This window comes from Oenanthe melanoleuca, chromosome 12, assembly GCF_029582105.1.
Source record: "Oenanthe melanoleuca isolate GR-GAL-2019-014 chromosome 12, OMel1.0, whole genome shotgun sequence".
NCBI classification, from domain to species: domain Eukaryota; kingdom Metazoa; phylum Chordata; class Aves; order Passeriformes; family Muscicapidae; genus Oenanthe; species Oenanthe melanoleuca.
Genome location: NC_079346.1, coordinates 8,583,368 through 8,600,441, shown reverse-complemented (window position 1 = coordinate 8,600,441; position 17,074 = coordinate 8,583,368). Strand labels below are relative to the sequence as shown.

The window sequence follows — 17,074 nt, the reverse complement described above, 5'->3', positions numbered from 1 at the left end:
TGCCTGTGCTGCCTCCTCTCCCTTGGGACCCTCTGCCCCCTGGTGAGCCAGAGCACAACGTCCCCAGTGTGCTGTTGGAACCCCCAGAACACGGCTGCCCCAGCTGCCCTCGTGCTCCAGTGTTCCCTCGTGTGACTTGGTACTCGTTATCCCCTAATATCCCTCAGGAACTGGCGGTTGTTGCTGCCACTGCCGGGTACACTCCACAGCAGTGGGGGGGGACTCAGTGTCCCCTGGTGCCTGCTGTCTCTCCATGTGCTCTGCCGCTGGGTGCACCCTGTTGTCTCGTGAGCCCTGGTGCAAATCCTGCTGCTTTAGTGCCTCGTGTCTTCTCCTGTGCCCTAGTGCTGGTGGGGCGAGACGTGCACGTCCCGGAGTTCTAGTGCCTGTTGTGCCCTGAAGTGCCTCGTCCTCCGCTGCCTGTCTTGTCGCCTGCTGTCCCTAGCGCTCTGCTCCCTGGTGTCCTCGTGCCCGGTATCCCCCGTTGCCAATGCCATACCTCGCTGTCCGTAGTGCCCGGAATCCCGCTGGGTGTGCCCTGTCCCCCCGTGCCCCCCGCCTCGCCCCGGGGCCGGTGCCAGTGCGTCGGGACTGCAAGTCCCGTCAAGCCGCGGGCGGGCGGCGCGGCCAATGGGGCTCGGGGGGCGGTGCGGCCGGTCGCTGCCTCCGCCGCCGCCCGGTGCCGCGGCGCAGAGAGCCCCGGAGCGGCCGCGCGGCGCCGGCCCCGCAGCCCGGCTCTGAGCCGCCCGCCCGGCCCGGCCCGCCCCGCCGCGCCCCGCCGCCCTCAATGAGGTTCTTCCGACTCACCTTCAAGTGCTTCGTGGATTGCTTCTGAGGCCCCCTCGGCCACGGAGCCGCCCCCGACCCACCCCCGCTCCCCGGCCCCCCGCGACATGCCCCCCGTCCCCACCGACACGGCCGCCCCGCAGCCGCCCGACGCCCCGCGACGCGACGCCGCCGCCGCCGCCACAGCCGCGGCCGCCGCTGCCCCCGCGGGCTCCGGTAAGCGGGGAGCGCCGGGGAGGGATGAGCTTGGGGAGGGGAAGAGGGGGGCCCACGGCCACGCGCGACCGCGGCGCGCCCCCTCCCGCCGCCGCGGGGTGAGTCACCGCTCTGCATTGTGACGTCACGCGCCGGCCTGACATCTGACGTCACGCCCCTACGCGCGGAGAGGGGCGCGCGGGGGGGAGGTGCTTCCCCCCCCTCCGCGCCCCCACGGGCGCGCGTGACGGCGGCGTGGGCATCCCCACTCCCCCCGTCTCAGCAGAAGGCGCCGGCGGGGCGGAGGGCACAGAGCCCCCCACGGCGGGCGAGGAGCGAACGGTGACGGCACCACTGGTGCGACCCCCCGGTCCCCCCAAAGAGGCCGCCCCCGAACGGGAGACATGGACCCGGCAGATGGATTTCATCATGTCCTGCGTGGGCTTCGCCGTGGGGCTGGGCAACGTCTGGCGCTTCCCCTACCTGTGCTACAAGAACGGCGGAGGTGAGCCTCGCGCTCGCCCCACGTCCCGCGGCGCGGGGGACTCCCCCTTCCCGCCCCGGAGTGTGTGCCTGGGGGTCACCCCGCGCTGGGTAAGCTCGCCCTGCGCCTTAGAGCGGCTCGTGGGCCGCCCCGCGGGGCTCCGGAGTCACACACGGTGTGGGGGGTCCTGGGAGCCCCCCACTACCTGCCCGTGGCGACCTACTTCGCGGCGAGGGGAGGGCGCGGAGGCGCCTTTGCCATTCGCTGCGTCCTGGCGGGCGGCGCGGGGAAGGGGGGGGAGCAAAAGGGGGGGCCGGGGGAACGGCGGCGGCTGAGCCAGCCCCCTGCCCCCGGCCCCAGGCGTCTTCCTCATCCCCTACCTGCTCATCGTCTTCGTGGGAGGCATCCCCATCTTCTTCTTGGAGGTGGCCCTGGGACAGTTCATGAAGCAGGGGGGCATCGCCGCCTGGAACATCGCCCCCCTCTTCAAGGGTAACGCCGCGCCCTGCCCGCGCCCTGCCTGCACCCTTTCCGCGGCCCCTGCACCCTGCCCAGGGCCCCCGGCACCCTGCCTGCACCCTGACTGCCTCGGCTGCACGCAGCCTGCTGGGGCTGGCAGCACCCTGCCCACGCCCTGCCTGCTCCCCTGCACCTTGCCCGCGTCCCACTGCCGCCCTGTGCCCCGGCCAAGGATGGCAGCTGCCTGCACCTGTGCCCCGTGGCACCCTGTGCTGCCCTGCCTGCCTTGCCTGCCCCTGTGGCTCCCTGCCTCCATGCTGCTGGTTCATGGGCTGCTGGCTGCTGGAGCCCCACCTCAGAGGTGTCTTGCCGGCTCTCCCCCTGGTCATGTGCCATGCTGCCAGCTGTCTCCACCCTGTCCAGTCCTGCCTGGGGCTGCCAGCTTCCCTGTCCATTCCCACCAGCTCTCCCTTGTCCTGTCCAGGGCTGCCAGCCTTCCCTGTCCTGTCCCTGTCAGTTCTCTTCTGTCCTCCCCCATCCTTACAACACCCCACATCCTGCTCCGTGCTGGCTGCCAGATGCCTACAGGTGCCTCTGGGCTCTGATCTCCTCATGCCACAGGTTTAGGTCTGGCCTCTATGGTGATCGTCTTCTTCTGCAACTCCTACTACATCATGATTTTGGTGTGGGGGCTCTTTTATCTGGTGCATTCACTGACGGACACCCTGCCCTGGGCCACCTGTGGCCACTCCTGGAACACAGAGCAGTGCACGGAGCTCTTCAACCCGGACCTGTGCAACAATGTCAGCACTAATGCCACTGCCAGCACTTGGACCTCCAACTTCAGCTGCACCGACATGACCAACAAGCGCTCACCTGTCATTGAGTTTTGGGAGTGAGTGTGGGAACCAGGAGGGCGTCGTCTGGGGCTGGGGGTGTCATGCTGGTGCTCAGCACAGCCCCACTCTGCAGGAACAAGGTGCTGCGTCTCTCTGGGGGCCTCAGCGAGCCAGGGGAGATGAACTGGCAGATGATCCTCTGCTTGGTTACCACCTGGATCGTTGTCTACTTCTGCATCTGGAAGGGTGTCAAGTCAACTGGGAAGGTAATGCTGGCAGGGGTACATGCATCAGGGCCACTGGCATGAGAGAACAGGACTGCAACACATGCCACTGCTGGCTCCTACCCTCCTGTGCCACAGCCCACAGGGGTGGGAAGTCTGTGTCCCACATCTGTCCAGGAGGTGCTACCAGCTGCTGGGGACATTCCCAAGCTCTGGTCCTGCTGGGACACCTGTGGCAAGTGACAGAGAACCCTAGCCTGGGGAGTCTCATGGCCACCCACTGCTCTTCAGATTGTCTACTTCACGGCACTCTTCCCGTATGTGGTCCTCATCCTACTGCTGGTCCATGGAGTAACACTGCCTGGTGCACTGGGTGGCATCATCTACTACCTGAAACCTGACTGGTCCAAGCTGGTTGAGGCACAGGTGAGGGCAGTAGGGAGGGCAGTAGGGAGGGCAGCAGGGAGTTGGGTGCTAGACCCCCCCTGCACCCCTATCCTGCCCTGACCCTCTGTCACACCCCAGGTCTGGATTGATGCTGGCACCCAGGTCTTCTTCTCCTATGCCATCGGGCTGGGCGCCCTGACTGCACTGGGCAGCTACAACCGCTTCCACAACAACTGCTACAGGTAGGGCTGTGCCAGCTGCAGGCAGTGCCCCTGGTGTGTCCCAGTGGTGCCATGGTGTATCCCCCAGTGCCCTCCAGCACTTCCTTAGATGCTGTGCCCACAGGGATGCCTACATCCTGGCTGTGATCAACAGCTGCACCAGCTTCTTTGCCGGCTTCGTTGTCTTCTCTGTGCTCGGCTTCATGGCCTCTGAGCAAGGCGTGGACATCTCCAAGGTGGCCGAGTCTGGTGAGTGATGGACAGTGGGTGCCAACTGTGTCTTCTGTGTCACCCCTTGAGTGGCATCTCTGACCCCACTCTCCCGCAGGTCCCGGGCTGGCTTTCATCGCCTACCCCAAAGCTGTGACGCTGATGCCCTTGTCCCCGCTGTGGGCCACGCTCTTTTTCATCATGCTCCTCGTGCTGGGGCTGGACAGCCAGGTGCTGTGGCAACCAGGGAGATGGGGAATGGGGAGAGGATGCGAGGCACGTCCCCACTGAGCCCTGCTTTGTGCCACAGTTTGTCGGTGTGGAGGGTTTCATCACCGGCATCCTGGACCTGTTCCCCCAGCCGGGAGCTGGCTCGCTGCGCCGTGAGCTCACCGCTGCGCTCTGCTGCATCATCTGCTGCCTCATTGACCTCTCCATGGTCACACAGGTGGGGGACACTGCCGGCCAGCCCCACACTGGCCACCTGCGCCTGTTCCTGAGGCATCACCTCCCATGAGGTCCCATTCTGGGGTGGGAGCTCACTGGGGCTGCTGCCCTTGTGTCAGTGGAGCTGCCCATGGCATGGGGGTCTCTGTGACGAGGGGGTGCTGTGGGAGCAGGGTGCCCATGGCATGCAGGGTGTCCATGTCAGGCAGGGTACAAGTGCTGGCAAGGTTGTGACTGTCAGTGTGGCAGCGTGCAGGGCAGCCAGCACAATGCTGGTGACACAGGCACCTTCCTGGCAGGGCGGCATGTACGTATTCCAGCTCTTTGACAACTACTCGGCCAGCGGGATCACGCTGCTGTGGCAGGCTTTCTGGGAGTGCGTGGTCATTGCTTGGGTCTATGGTGAGGCAAGGGAGACACGGGGAGGGGGACACAAGGGGGTATACAAGTGCCCCAGCTGATGCCCTCCTCCCTGTAGGTGCCGACCGCTTCATGGACGACGTGGCCCGTATGATTGGCTACCGGCCCCTGCCCGTCATGAAGTGGTGCTGGGCTGTGGTGACACCGCTGGTCTGCGTGGTGAGCAAGGCCACTGCTCGTGGGGACACGGGTGTGCCACCGCCCCGAGTGTGCCGCAGGCACGGAGCGCCCCCCGGTGGCCGCTGCGGGCACACTCGTGTCACGGCCGTGTGGCGAGCGTGCACCTCGGGGACACGGCGGTGACACGGCGGTGACACGCGTCGGGGATGGGGACCGCCAGCTCCCTGCCCCGAGGGACCTCACCTCCCTCTCCCCATCCAGGGCATCTTTGTATTCCACGTGGTGAACTACAAGCCGCTGACATACAATAAGACATACGTGTACCCGTGGTGGGGGGAAGCCATCGGCTGGGTCCTGGCACTCTCCTCCATGCTCTGCATCCCCTGCACTGTTATCTACAAGCTCCTGCGCTGCAAAGGCTCCTTGCGCGAGGTGAGGGCGGTGCAGCGGGATCGCTCCTGCCTCTGTCTCCACCCCATTCTCAGTCATGGTTGTCTCCCTCTTAGTCCTGGCCTCCTTCAAATTCCGCCATCCACGTTGCCATCACAGTCCCATCCACAGCCAGGTCCCATCCCTGTTTTCATCACTGTTTCATTCCCATCCAAATCAGATGTCTGTCCTTGTTGTCTCACTCCCATCCAAATCCCATCCCTGTCCACATCACTGTCTCATTCCCAATCATACCTGTGCTTACATCACTGTCTCAGTTCTATCCCTATCGCTGCCAAATCCTGTGCATGTCCCCATCACTGTCTCCTTGCAATTCCTGTCCTGCTCTCAATCTCATTTAGTCATTTCCCCATCCTAGGCTCACCCCTGTCCAAGCCCTGTTCCTGTCTTCACTGCTCTCGCTTGTATCAGATTCCCATCTCCACTGCTGTCTCACTCCCAGCCTCACCCAAACTCCATCCTTGCTGACATCACTGTCTTAATCCTGTTAGCATCTCAGTCTCTTCCTTTTCCCTGTGCAATTTCTGTCCCTTTCTCAATCCCATTTCAATCCCTTCCGTGTCCCAGTCTCACCTCCACCCCCATCCAAGTCTCATCCCTTTCCTATCCCTGTGCATTGCGGGGAATTCACCAAGCTGGGTCCAGGCAGTCCCAGTGCTGTTGTCCCTGGGTGCTGACACGATGTCCCCACAGCGCTGGCAGCTCCAGACCACTCCAATCTGGGGCCAACACCACCTGGAGTACCTGACGCCAGAGGCAGAAGCCAAGCTGCTGGCCCCAGAGCCCCCCAAGGAGAAGGCGACGCTCTTCGAGACTGTGATCTGAGCGTGGGGAGGGTCGCGCTGCTCCCGCCCGCCATAGCAATAATGCCAGCACCGCCTCCCACCCACACTGCCCCGTGCCCCCCGCGCCGCCCCGGCCGCCGGCTTCGCTGCAGGGGGTGAACACAGCGAGGAGGGGGGTGCTGCGGGCCACGGAGCCAGGGCAGCCGCGGGGCACAGGAGGGGGCCCGGCGCGGGGGAGCGTGGCGGCCCGGGGGGAATGGCTGGGAGGCCGCAGGCTGGGGGAGTGAGTGGGACAGCCCTTCCCTGGCCTCTGCCCGCGGCCCCCATGGTCCCCCACTCACTAACTGCTTCCCGTAGCGTTTGTCTGGTGTAACCCCAACCGCCCCGACATCTGGCAATAAACTGGGAGACCCTGGCAGTCCTGGCACTGCAGGCAGGGGAAGTGGGGCACCAGCAGCGGACAACTGAGGGGCGAGGTGTGGGGTGGCACTGGCCTTTTGGGGACAGAGGTTTGAAGGAAATAGGGTTCAAGAATTCAGGAACACCTGGGTTCCTCTCCTGGGTGACTTGTGGGGGGACGGGCTGTTGGAGCAATGGGGTCTCCATCCTTCTCCACCACAGGATGTGGGTTCCTGCAGGCTGTACCACACCCCTGTGGGACTGGGGGACTCCATGCAGCCAGGGCTGGACTTGCTTATCAGCCCCAAGAGGCAGATTTTAGCCCAGAGGCTTTGCGGGTCCTGACTGTCCCAAGGGGTGGGTCAGGATCCAGCTGTACCCCCCGGGAGCCTTTCGTATCCGGTTTGTGGCTTCGCATTCATGAACTGTGGCTTGGGAACACCCCTGGGCTGGTGAGGGCTGTGTGGACAAGTGGATGAGGCAGCCCTGGGCAGGTAGCCAAAGAAGTCAAAGGCTTAACCTGCCTCAGAACCGGTGAGCTGCCTGAGCTGCCTGAGCCCTGTTTCAGCAGGGTGCCAGCTAGGGAGTGCACGTGCCCTATGCCCCACACTAGTAGCTCCTGGGGAGGCCAGGTCCAGTTCATGCCATGGGAACCTGCATGGAGCCTGGAGGAAACCACCAGCATGCTGTGCTTGGAGTGGCTGCCTTCCAATGCCTTGGTTCAATGTCAGTGTCTTGCTGTGCCCAGTATCCCACCCCAGCAGTGCCTTGGCCATGGCATGAAGCGACAAGTGGGAAGAATTGTCCTCATCTGCCCCAGCCATCCTCAGAGACAGAGCTGGAGCAGTGCCACCATGCCAGGTGTCCATATCCAATCGCTGGGATCACCAGGGTTCCAGAGGCTCTTGTTTTGGGGTACTAGCTTGCCCCACCACGATACCCTCTCACCCTACTGGGGTGAGCCAGCAGTTCCTGCCCCACCGGCAATGCATACTGTAATTAGCACAGGCAGGGCGGAAGCATCACTGATAATTGGCGGTGACTCTTCAGCACAGAGTCTCACGTGCCTGGGGCACGGCAGGACTTTCCGGCAGGGCTGGTCTGTGGGACCGGCTGCCATTCCCAGTGTGTTGGCTGCTGTGCGGGGCCTGGTTGGTTCCCCAGCACCGAAGTGGGGACAAGGTTGAGCGCAGGGTGTGGGGACGAGCGTTGTCATCGCCTTCGCTTCGTGCCACAGCACGCCCTGGTCCCACCACCCCTTCTTAAAAGGCACAGCTGCAGGGTGTTGCCAGCGCAGACGGTGAGAGCACAGGGGCCAGGTGGAGGAAAGGCAGAGGACAAGAGTTAAAGGGGTGCTGAGGTTTGGTTTTGCTGGCTGGGCTTTGCTCACGGATCTCCTGTAGCATCCACCTGACCCCACAGGAGGGGACGTGACCCACATTGTGCCCTCGCAGGGGCAGGCACCCACAGCACCATGAACCGGATCACAGTGTACGAGCGTGCCAACTTTGAGGGGCTGAGCCGAGAGTTCACCTGCGATGTGCCTGACCTGCACGAGCTTGATTTTGGGGACTGCATTGCCTCCCTGAAGGTGGAGGGGCAGCCATGGATTGCCTACACGAGCCCCAAGTACGAGGGGGAGCCGCATGCCTTCGAGGAGGGCGAGTACCCCTCTGTGGATCGACCCAACAGCTTCTCGGCACTGCGCCTTGTGCACCATGACCTGGGGGACCCCCAGATCACCCTCTACGAGCACCCCAACTTCCAAGGCGCCTGCAAGGTGGTGACAGAGGAGACCAACTTGGCGTATGGGTACTTCAACGACCGGGTGGCGTCCCATGTGGTGCAGCGAGGTGTCTGGCTGCTCTACCAGCACCCCGGCCGGGGAGGCTGGCACTGCCTGGCATGGCCCGGCGAGCGGCTCGCTGACTACAAACTGGAGCTGAACTTTCAGTCTCGGCTGTCCCACCTGCGCCCGCTACGGCCTGGGCGGCCCCTGGTCTCAGCACGTCTCCTTTGGGAACAGAAGCGGGTGGAGGAGGAGCGGGAGGTGCTGGTGGATGAGATTGAGGGGGTGAACGAGACAGAGTCAGAGCAGGCGCTGGCGGCCAGCAGCAGCCGGGAGTATGGCACCACACTCTGGCAGAGCTTTCACTTCAGTAACGCCACCAGCCTCAAAGCTGGGCTCTCCTTCACGCTGACCGTGGAAGCTTCCAACATCTTTACGGTGCAGAAAGGGCGCAGCGAAACCAGCACTCGCCGGCAGCGCGTGGAGGTGCAGCTGCCGGCCAAGATCCCTCCGCGCACTGCGCTCAGCATCCAAGTCCTTCGGAAGGAGGTGACGCTCTCCGTCCCAGTCCTGCTCACCATCACCCAGAACGAGAACGTTCGTACAGAGATGGGCGAGTACCGCAGCGTCTCAGGTACCAATGTCAGTGCCCGCTATAGCTTAAAGCCACTGCCAGCTACGCGCAGGGAGCAGGCAGCCACCAAGGGGACAGACACAGTGCCTGGCACCGGGAGGGAGCTATAGCTCTGTGGCGGCGCTAAGCAATGGCTGTTCCCCCCGTGGTGTAGGACTCACTGTGACACCAGCATTGACTCCAGCACCCACCAATGGAGGAGCCAGGAGCTACCTTGTCTGGTTGTGTTCAGTGGCTCTGGCTGGCAGGACCTGCCAGTGCCTCCTCCCGCCCAGTATTTCCAATAAACCCCCTTTCCCCAACCACTCGAGTCTGCTGCTACTCAGGCTGAGGTGGGAGTACGATGGATGGGGCACTGGGCTAGGGGGGCACTGAGCTAAGGAGACACCAAGCTGGGGGGGGACTCCCGGGCTGAGGCAGAAAACGTGGGGTTATGGAGGACACCGGGCTGGAGGAGCACTGGGCCAGAAGAGCTAGAGAATATCAGGCTGGCGTGGCAAAGGGGAGAGCTGGGGACGCCAGACTGGACAAGACATCAGAAGGGGGGGGGGTTGGGGGGCGGGGGGGGCAGGAGGACACTGGGCGGAGGCAGACAAAGTTCCACCGGTCTGGGTAAGCCTGGGGACACTGGGATGAGGGGTCCTAGGGCAGCGAGGGGGACAGGGGAGGAGGAGGGAAGAGGACGGACACTGGGTTGGCGGGGACCACGCACGATCCGGGGGAGCCGGAGACGCCGAGCCAGCCTGGCTCCGCATAAACCGAATTGAGACCGCCACCGCCACTCGCTGTCCACCCCAGGACCTTGGGCACGCACGTCCCCCCGGGGCTGCGGGGGCAGGGGAGACGCACAGGCACTCCAGAGGTGCGGGCACGGGCCGCGGGCACAAAGCGCCGGGAGAAGAGGACTCGGGGTGCCCCGGGGGCGGGATGTGACACCTGCTCCGCCCAAGCCCCGCCCCCAGCCCCGCCCCCCACGTGGCCGCCGCCGCCGCCGGTCTCTTTAAATGATGCAACTGCCCGCGCTCTGAGCCCGCCTCCCGCGCGCCCATTGGCCCTGCCGGCGCCGCTTCCCTCGCTGCCATTGGCCGGGACGGAGAGCTCTCGTTGCCGGTTGGCCGGGCACAGACCCGCCCCCGGGCGGAGGCGGCAGCATGGCGGCGGCGGCGGCGGCGATGGCGGCGGAGGAGGCGCAGGAGGCGCTGGGGCTGTTCACTGGCATTGGTCTCAGCGAGGCCAAGGCGCGCGAGACGCTACGCAACGGGGCACTCAGCGCGCTGCTGCGCCGGGCTGTGCTGCAGGTGCGTCCGCCGCGGGGCCGCACCCTGATCCCCGGTCCCCAGTACCCCGTCACCTCCGTGTCACCTCGGGACCCAGCCACCCTGGGAACTCGCTGCCCTGGTACCGGTGTCACCCCCGGGACCTGGTACCCCGATGTCCGATGATAGCCGGGTACATTGGCACCGTGGTACCTCTGTCACCCCTCGACCCCAGCCTTCCCGGGGTTCCCCCGGCTTCGGCTGCTCCCGACCCCGCTGAGTGGCCTCGGCCCTTGGCACTCCCCTGACCCGCTCCGATCCTCGGTGCCGCCGGTTCTCCGGGGCTCGGGTCGCGGTCCTGCGCTGACGCTTCCCCGGGCGGCGACAGGCTCGGAGCGCGCTGGGCCCGGCGCTGGACAAGGCCACCGGAACACTTCTGTACAACACGGCCGCCCGCCTCAAGGACCCGAAGCACCTCGGCTTTCTTGTCGGCTACATCGCTCGCAGGGAGATCCTCACCGACCTGCAGCTCACCGGTACCGTGCGGCCCCGGCCCCGGCCCCTGCCCGGCCTCGGATCTGGGGGCCCCTCTTTCCATCCCTTCTCTGTCCTCAGCTGCTCTGGAGTACGTGAGGAGCCACCCCTTGGAGCCCCTGGACGTGGCAGACTTCGAGCGAGCTTGTGGTGTGGGTGTCTGCATCACCCCCGAGCAGATTGAGGAAGCGGTGAGTGGGGCTGTGACCCAATGGAGACAGCACAGGGGACATTGGACTAGTTCCTGCTGTGCTCCTGCCCCCCTCGTTCACCCCAGTTCCTTGTGCTGCTCCCAGGTGGAGGTTGTGATCAGCAAGCACCGAGCAGAGCTGCTGGCAGAGCGCTACCACTTCAACATGGGGCTGTTGATGGGTGAGTGGTGACATCAGGGCAGCCCCTTCCTGGTGCTGGTGGCTGTCACGTCCCTGTGCCTGACTGCCAGTGCCACTGTCTGCTCCCCTGAATCCCTTTGCCATGGGGAGATGTCATCCTGCCAGATCCCCCACACAGGCAGGGCCATAGCGCCCAGCAACAGGGACAGCCCTGGGCAAAGGTTATGGCATTCTGCATCAGTGCCCCAGCTGAAGCTCCCCCAGGCTTGGGTCCTGCCCCTTGCCCACGGGGTGCCCTGTCTGCAGGGGAGGCACGGAACCAGCTGCGGTGGGCAGATGGGAAGACCATCAAGAACGAGGTGGATCTGCAGGTGGGTGCAATGTGACTGCGTCACGTGCTGCTGTGGTTCCTGGGTGTGCTGTGACTGGTGTGGGACCTGTCAGCCAGTCCCCTGGAGAGCCCAGCGCTGGGCACAGCCTGCCCCACCTAGGTGCAGGCAGGGCGAGCGGAGTGACGGCTGGACAGGACACTTCCAGGCCTTAGGACACAGGAAGCCTTTCTGACTCTTGACTGTGTTACTCTTCTCCAGGTGCTGCATTTGCTTGGGCCAAAGACAGAAGCTGACCTGGAAAAGAAGCCAAAGGTGAGGAGAAGGGGAGATGGAGACTTGGGATGGTATTTTCTTGCAAAGTGTCCAGGCAGGATCCCAAATAGCTGCTCTGGGCTGAGCTGCCACCATGGGTACAGGTCTGAGGGACTGCTGGGGACAGCAGGCTGGGCCTGGAGGGGAAGGTATGTGCTACAGCTAGGCACTCAGGATGCTGTGCTGGTCTCTGCAGGTGGCAAAGGCCCGTCTGGCCCCAGCAGAGAAACAGAAAGTGGCTGTGGTGGAGAACGGTAAGAGACTGTCCTCTTCCCCACCCCTTTAATTCCTGCTGGACCTGCTTCCGAGCTGGGCCCTGGGAGCTGGTATCAGGGAGCTCAGCCCCATCTCCCTGCAGGTGACATGGGCACAGAGACACAGTCACTGCTGGAGCAGCTACGGGGAGAAGCCCTGAAGTTCCACAAGCCAGGTGAGTGGGAGGAGCTGTTGCCATATGTGGGACTGCTCCATTGGCTCTGTGCCAGGTCCCAGCTCTCCATGCTGCAGTGGACTGGACAGGTCCTGTGCCCTCCCTCCCTGGCTGCTGGGCTTGGCATGGTTAGGGCAGTGCTGCAGCCCTGAGCATTCTCTGCCTGCAGGAGAGAACTACAAGACTGAGGGCTACGTGGTGACACCCAACACTATGGCCCTGCTGAAGCAGCACCTGGCAATCACGGGTGGGCAGGTAAGGCCATGTCCCATGTCCCACATGTGAGAGTGGCACAGCTAGGGTGGGCGGGGAACACGCAGTTTACAGGAGGCACGGCCAGAGGCAGCACCCACACAGCATGGGGTGCTCTGCAGGATTGCCAGGGGCTCATGTCACTGTCACTGCTGTCAGGGAAAGTAAAAGTCTCCTGCTGAAGGCCAGATGTGTCCCCTTTGCCTCCTCAGGTACGGACACGCTTCCCTCCTGAGCCTAATGGGATCCTGCACATAGGTCATGCCAAGGCTATCAACTTCAACTTTGGCTATGCCAAGGTAAAAAGCACCAAGCCACTTGGCACCTGCCTTTCCCTATTGCTTGGCTGCTGGCCTGGCCCTGTGGTCGCTCAGGGAGTAGCTGCTCATTATCTCTTCATTCCCAGGCCAATGGTGGCGTGTGCTTTTTGCGCTATGATGACACCAACCCTGAGAAGGAGGAGGAGAAGTACTTTACAGCCATCCGGGAGATGGTGGAGTGGCTGGGTATGGCTCAGGATGGGGAGGGCATCCCTGCATTCAGGTCTTGCTGCTCGGCCTTTAGGGTTCCTCCAACCTGTTCCATTTCACCTATCCCCACAGGCTACCAGCCTTATGCAGTGACACATGCATCGGATTACTTTGACCAGCTCTACACCTGGGCCCTGGAGCTCATCCGCAGGTGAGCATGTGGGGCAGCAGGACTGTGCTGGGGTGGTGTTAATGTCCTGCACCTTGCCCCCTTGCCCAGGGGGTGGGTCACTCATGTTATGGCATTTCCCTTCCGTAGGGGTCAGGCATATGTCTGCCATCAGAAGGTTGAGGAGATCAAGGGCCACAACCCACCACCCTCACCGTGGCGGGACCGGCCTGTGGAGGAGTCACTCCTGTTCTTTGAGGTACTCCTGGCTGGGGCAGGTGCTGCGTGCCTGTGGGCTCTGGATCTGCAGCTCAGCTTACAGCTTCCCCCCTCTTCACAGGACATGAGAAAGGGCAAGTTTGGGGAGGGGGAAGCCACGCTGAGGATGAAGCTGGTGATGGAGGATGGGAAGATGGATCCAGTTGCCTACCGTGTCAAGTTCACTCCACACCACCGCACTGGGGACAAGTGGTAGGGAGGCCCTGCCGTGTCTTGGCACATGTGGTGAGGGTGGGATTTCCTGGGAGTGAGGAGGTGTCAGGAGTGGAGCAGCACTGCTCTGCCCTGAGCTGACTGCGTCTGCCTTGCAGGTGCATCTACCCCACATATGACTACACACACTGCCTCTGCGACTCCATCGAGCACATCACACACTCCCTCTGCACCAAGGAGTTCCAGGCCAGGTGAGCACTGTGTATGGCATGGCCAGGGCTGAGCTAGACCTGGCAGCAGCATCTGGTGGCTACCAGAGTGCTGGGGCACAGCGTGTCCATGTGGCTGAGCTGGGCTGTGCCTGTACCTCCCTTGCAGGCGCTCCTCCTACTTCTGGCTGTGCAACGCTCTGGATGTTTACTGCCCTGTGCAGTGGGAATATGGGCGCCTGAACCTGCTCTACACCGTCGTCTCCAAGAGAAAGATCATCCGGCTGGTCGAGACAGGCGCTGTGAGGTAGGAGCAGGGCCAGCTGCCACGATGGGGTTCACCCAGAGCGTTCCTGGTTGTCACACTGGTGTTTCCTCAGGGACTGGGATGACCCACGTCTCTTCACGCTGACAGCCCTGCGCCGGCGAGGCTTCCCCCCCGAGGCCATCAACAACTTCTGTGCACGGGTAGGCTTTGGATAGGTTGGGACAGGGCAGATGACCGCATCCCCTGGCCAGCAGGGTCACAGCACGCTGTTCCTCAGGTTGGTGTGACAGTGGCCCAGGCGACAATGGAGCCACATCTGCTGGAGGCTTGTGCACGTGAGGTGCTGAATGAGCAAGCCCCCCGTGCCATGGCTGTCTTGGAGCCCCTCAAAGTCACCATCACCAACTTCCCTGCTCCAAAGGTGAGACTGCCATGGGCTGTTGTGGGAGTGGGGTTCCTTGAGATCAGCATTCACACCCTCTTTCTCCCCAGGCACTGGAGGTACTTGTGCCCAACTTCCCAGCTGATGAGAGCCGTGGTTTTCACAAAGTGCCCTTCCACCAGACCATCTACATTGAGGAGACAGACTTCAGGGAGGTAAGCCAGGCCCACTGGACTATACCACCCTCACTCCTGGAGCTGTAGCTTGTGCAGCAGGAGCTTGTTAGCACTGGAAGTGATGTTGGTGCTGCACACAGAGGTCACAGGCGGGTGTGGAGCACCTTACTGTGACTCCAAAATTGGCCAGCAGCTCTGATGGGCACTGGGAAAATGCTGCCCTCAGCCTGGCAAGATCATGTCCAACCAATGGTGCTCAATCTGGCTAGTCGTTGGGAATGTCCCGCAGCAACATGGGAGTTTGAACAGCCCTGGGATCACTGACCTGTGGGATGGCAGGAATGGGAGCAGAAGAGACATGCTGGAGGAGGGACCTGCTGCCCATGCTGGGACCCCTCACACAGCCGTGAACTCTCTTACAGGAGGCAGATAAGGGCTACAAGCGCCTGGCCCCCGGGCAGCCGGTGGGGCTGCGCCACGCTGGCTACGTCATCACCGTCCAGAATGTCATCAAGGTGCGTGGCTGTGGGCACTGCTGACGTGAGGTTGGGCTGTGGAATGTCAGGACATGACCATGCCCCAGCAGGGAAGGGCAGCAATGGTCATCTCGTGCTGGATGCTCTGGATACAGTGAGGGCTCAGGCTGCCTTGTCTGGCTGCTCTCTGCCTGCCCTGTGCCTCACAGTGAGGAACAAGGCATCCCTGAGCTGTGGGGCTGAGGGTTCAGCCCCAGGCCTCCCATATGGGATAAGACTGCTGCCTGACAGCTTAGCTCATCTCCTCTCCCTTAGGATGTCAGTGGGCGTGTCATGGAACTGGAGGTGACCTGCACCAAGTCAGATGTGGCAGAAAAGCCCAAAGCTTTCATCCACTGGGTGTCGGTGCCACTGGCCTGCGAAGTACGGCTCTACGAGCGGCTGTGAGTATCTGGCTGCCAGCCGAGGCCAGCACAAGACCAGCAGTGCTGGAGCAGCAGCACAGCTGTACAGCAGCAGGCCCTGCTGGGGTCTGCCCAGACCTTTGGCGGGGAAGATGATGCTCTGGGGTGCCATGAGTGGCACCATGTCCCCTCATTTGGCAGCTTTGGGATAAGACTCTTATGTCATGGCAGGTTTTTGCACAGAAATCCTGAGGACCCATCAGAGGTACCTGGTGGCTTTCTGAGTGACCTCAACCCTGTGAGTAGTGACAGCAGCTGAGGTTATGGGCCATGGGGGAAACTGGGGACCTCCTGCACCCAGTTCTGAGACATCCACTTTCATGTACACTCTACCCCTCTTGGGCCGAGGCCTTACTATGTCTTGGGGAAAGAGGAACTGGGGGAAGCTGGGCTGTGGAGAGAACAGAAGGGTAGGGTTGCTGGCTGAACTGTCCCCACTACCAGGATTCCCTGCGTGTGGTGCACAATGCCCTGGTCGACAGCTCTGTCCGCTCCGCTCAACCATTTGATAAGTTCCAGTTTGAGCGCCTGGGCTACTTCTCTGTGGATCCTGACAGTGAAGAGGGGAAGGTGAGCCCTGTGGGACGGGGGCAGTGAGACAGCCTGCACACACTTGTGCAAGCACCCCCTGCCCGCCATGAGGCTCTGAGCAGACCCTCTGTTTCTCCCCAGATGGTGTTCAACCGGACGGTGACGCTCAAGGAGGACCCTGGCAAAGCCTGAGGGACCCACAGCTGCTACACCACCATGGTGTTTCTTCCTTGGGGGTCCTTGCACACTCCCAGTGCCACCGTGCCTTGGTGCAGTCCCCTAGGGTGCCCCACAGCATCACCTCAATAAATGGAGACCCCAGCCCTGTCCCCGCACTGTCACTGCCTCCTGTTGTCTTGCTCATTCTTGGGGTGATGGGGTGGGCGTGGTCTCTTTTTTGTCCCCCTGATGAGCCTCGCTTTGGCGGAGCGTGTGTGTGGGGTGTCTTCCTTGTTCTGGGAACACAGAGTCTGCACCTATCTGCTGTGTAGCACTGATGTGACCCCATGGGAGCTGCAGCTCCCCCAGCCAGCACCATGAGACTGGACTGGAGTCAAGGATGTTTGGAATGGAGAATTATCTCCGGGGGGGTGCAGGTGGGGTGCAGGCAGGACAGGTGGGAGCAGGGGATGTGCGGGAGGGTGCAGGCAGGGTGTGCACACCGTGTACAAACACCGCCGTAGCGCCCTCCCCCCTTAAGGTGGACTCGAGTGGGGTGGTCCCTGCTTGGCCCCAGGCTGGGGGCCAGAGGGGTGTCCCCGCGGAACTGGCATGAACCCCGTGCCCTAAGCCCCGCGCCTGTGTCCCTGGACCTGAAGTAAGCGGAGGGAGACCCTGCCCAGCCCCGCGGGCCACCTTAAGCGGGCTGGGGCTGGGGAGGCCGCGCCGAGCACATGGACACGGTTAAAGCAGACCCGGCACGGTCCCACGGTGCGGCGCATCCTCCGCCTCCATGGGGACACTGCACTCCGCGGTGCCGCCCGCGGCAAGGCGCAGCCCCTCCGGTACAAGCCGCGCAGGCCTCAGCGCCCTTCCTGCACCGGGGCCTGGCCCCACACGGGCGCGACTCGAAGCCTCGCCCCAGGGGCTGCGTGGGGATGGGGGCCGGGCTGCACCCGCATGCCGCGAAGGAGCGGGGCGGCCGCGTGGAGTCCCTCGGCCGGCGTCGCCTCACGGCCACGCGGTGCTGGTGGCCGTCCC

General features: G+C 63.2%; 3 protein-coding genes across 5 annotated transcripts; all 3 read left to right on the top strand.

Annotated features, from left to right (window-relative positions):
• Nucleotides 1–687: 687 nt before the first annotated feature.
• Nucleotides 688–6,442, top strand: SLC6A8 (solute carrier family 6 member 8). 3 transcript variants are annotated; one of them, XM_056501826.1, is made up of 14 exons: nucleotides 688–1,002; nucleotides 1,364–1,486; nucleotides 1,826–1,957; nucleotides 2,546–2,819; nucleotides 2,897–3,029; nucleotides 3,279–3,413; nucleotides 3,513–3,616; nucleotides 3,720–3,844; nucleotides 3,924–4,036; nucleotides 4,116–4,253; nucleotides 4,552–4,654; nucleotides 4,731–4,831; nucleotides 5,054–5,224; nucleotides 5,936–6,442. In XM_056501826.1, the coding sequence occupies exons 1-14, from the start codon at nucleotides 894–896 to the stop codon at nucleotides 6,065–6,067; spliced, it is 1,893 nt and encodes a 630-aa protein (XP_056357801.1). In that variant the 5' UTR covers nucleotides 688–893; the 3' UTR covers nucleotides 6,068–6,442. The 3 variants fall into 3 exon arrangements, with proteins under 3 accessions (XP_056357801.1, XP_056357800.1, XP_056357799.1); XM_056501825.1 differs by having other exon boundaries at nucleotides 1,268–1,486; XM_056501824.1 differs by having other exon boundaries at nucleotides 1,265–1,486.
• Nucleotides 6,443–7,900: 1,458 nt separating this feature from the next.
• Nucleotides 7,901–8,959, top strand: LOC130258468 (epidermal differentiation-specific protein-like). The gene has a single exon (XM_056501863.1). It carries the CDS (start codon nucleotides 7,901–7,903, stop codon nucleotides 8,957–8,959), a length of 1,059 nt encoding a protein of 352 aa, XP_056357838.1.
• Nucleotides 8,960–9,972: 1,013 nt separating this feature from the next.
• Nucleotides 9,973–16,212, top strand: QARS1 (glutaminyl-tRNA synthetase 1). Its single transcript, XM_056501361.1, has 24 exons — nucleotides 9,973–10,147; nucleotides 10,494–10,641; nucleotides 10,721–10,830; nucleotides 10,936–11,011; nucleotides 11,278–11,342; nucleotides 11,562–11,615; nucleotides 11,812–11,869; nucleotides 11,974–12,045; nucleotides 12,215–12,300; nucleotides 12,510–12,596; nucleotides 12,704–12,803; nucleotides 12,900–12,978; nucleotides 13,087–13,195; nucleotides 13,277–13,407; nucleotides 13,527–13,619; nucleotides 13,747–13,884; nucleotides 13,958–14,045; nucleotides 14,123–14,266; nucleotides 14,338–14,442; nucleotides 14,826–14,918; nucleotides 15,195–15,322; nucleotides 15,515–15,581; nucleotides 15,788–15,913; nucleotides 16,016–16,212. The coding sequence occupies exons 1-24, from the start codon at nucleotides 10,001–10,003 to the stop codon at nucleotides 16,064–16,066; spliced, it is 2,355 nt and encodes a 784-aa protein (XP_056357336.1). The 5' UTR covers nucleotides 9,973–10,000; the 3' UTR covers nucleotides 16,067–16,212.
• Nucleotides 16,213–17,074: the final 862 nt, after the last annotated feature.

What these genes read in the sequence shown, in the direction of transcription:
- SLC6A8 (XM_056501824.1), top strand. Translation starts at nt 894, where the DNA reads ATGCCCCCCGTCCCCACCGACACGGCCGCCCCGCAGCCGCCCGACGCC. An exon ending in CATCGCCCCCCTCTTCAAGG is followed by an intron (nt 1,958 to 2,545) that starts GTAACGCCGCGC and finishes CTCATGCCACAG; the next exon opens with GTTTAGGTCTGGCCTCTATG. An exon ending in CCTGTCATTGAGTTTTGGGA is followed by an intron (nt 2,820 to 2,896) that starts GTGAGTGTGGGA and finishes CCCACTCTGCAG; the next exon opens with GAACAAGGTGCTGCGTCTCT.
- LOC130258468 (XM_056501863.1), top strand. Translation starts at nt 7,901, where the DNA reads ATGAACCGGATCACAGTGTACGAGCGTGCCAACTTTGAGGGGCTGAGC.
- QARS1 (XM_056501361.1), top strand. Translation starts at nt 10,001, where the DNA reads ATGGCGGCGGCGGCGGCGGCGATGGCGGCGGAGGAGGCGCAGGAGGCG. An exon ending in AGTGGCTGTGGTGGAGAACG is followed by an intron (nt 11,870 to 11,973) that starts GTAAGAGACTGT and finishes ATCTCCCTGCAG; the next exon opens with GTGACATGGGCACAGAGACA. An exon ending in CCGTCCAGAATGTCATCAAG is followed by an intron (nt 14,919 to 15,194) that starts GTGCGTGGCTGT and finishes CCTCTCCCTTAG; the next exon opens with GATGTCAGTGGGCGTGTCAT.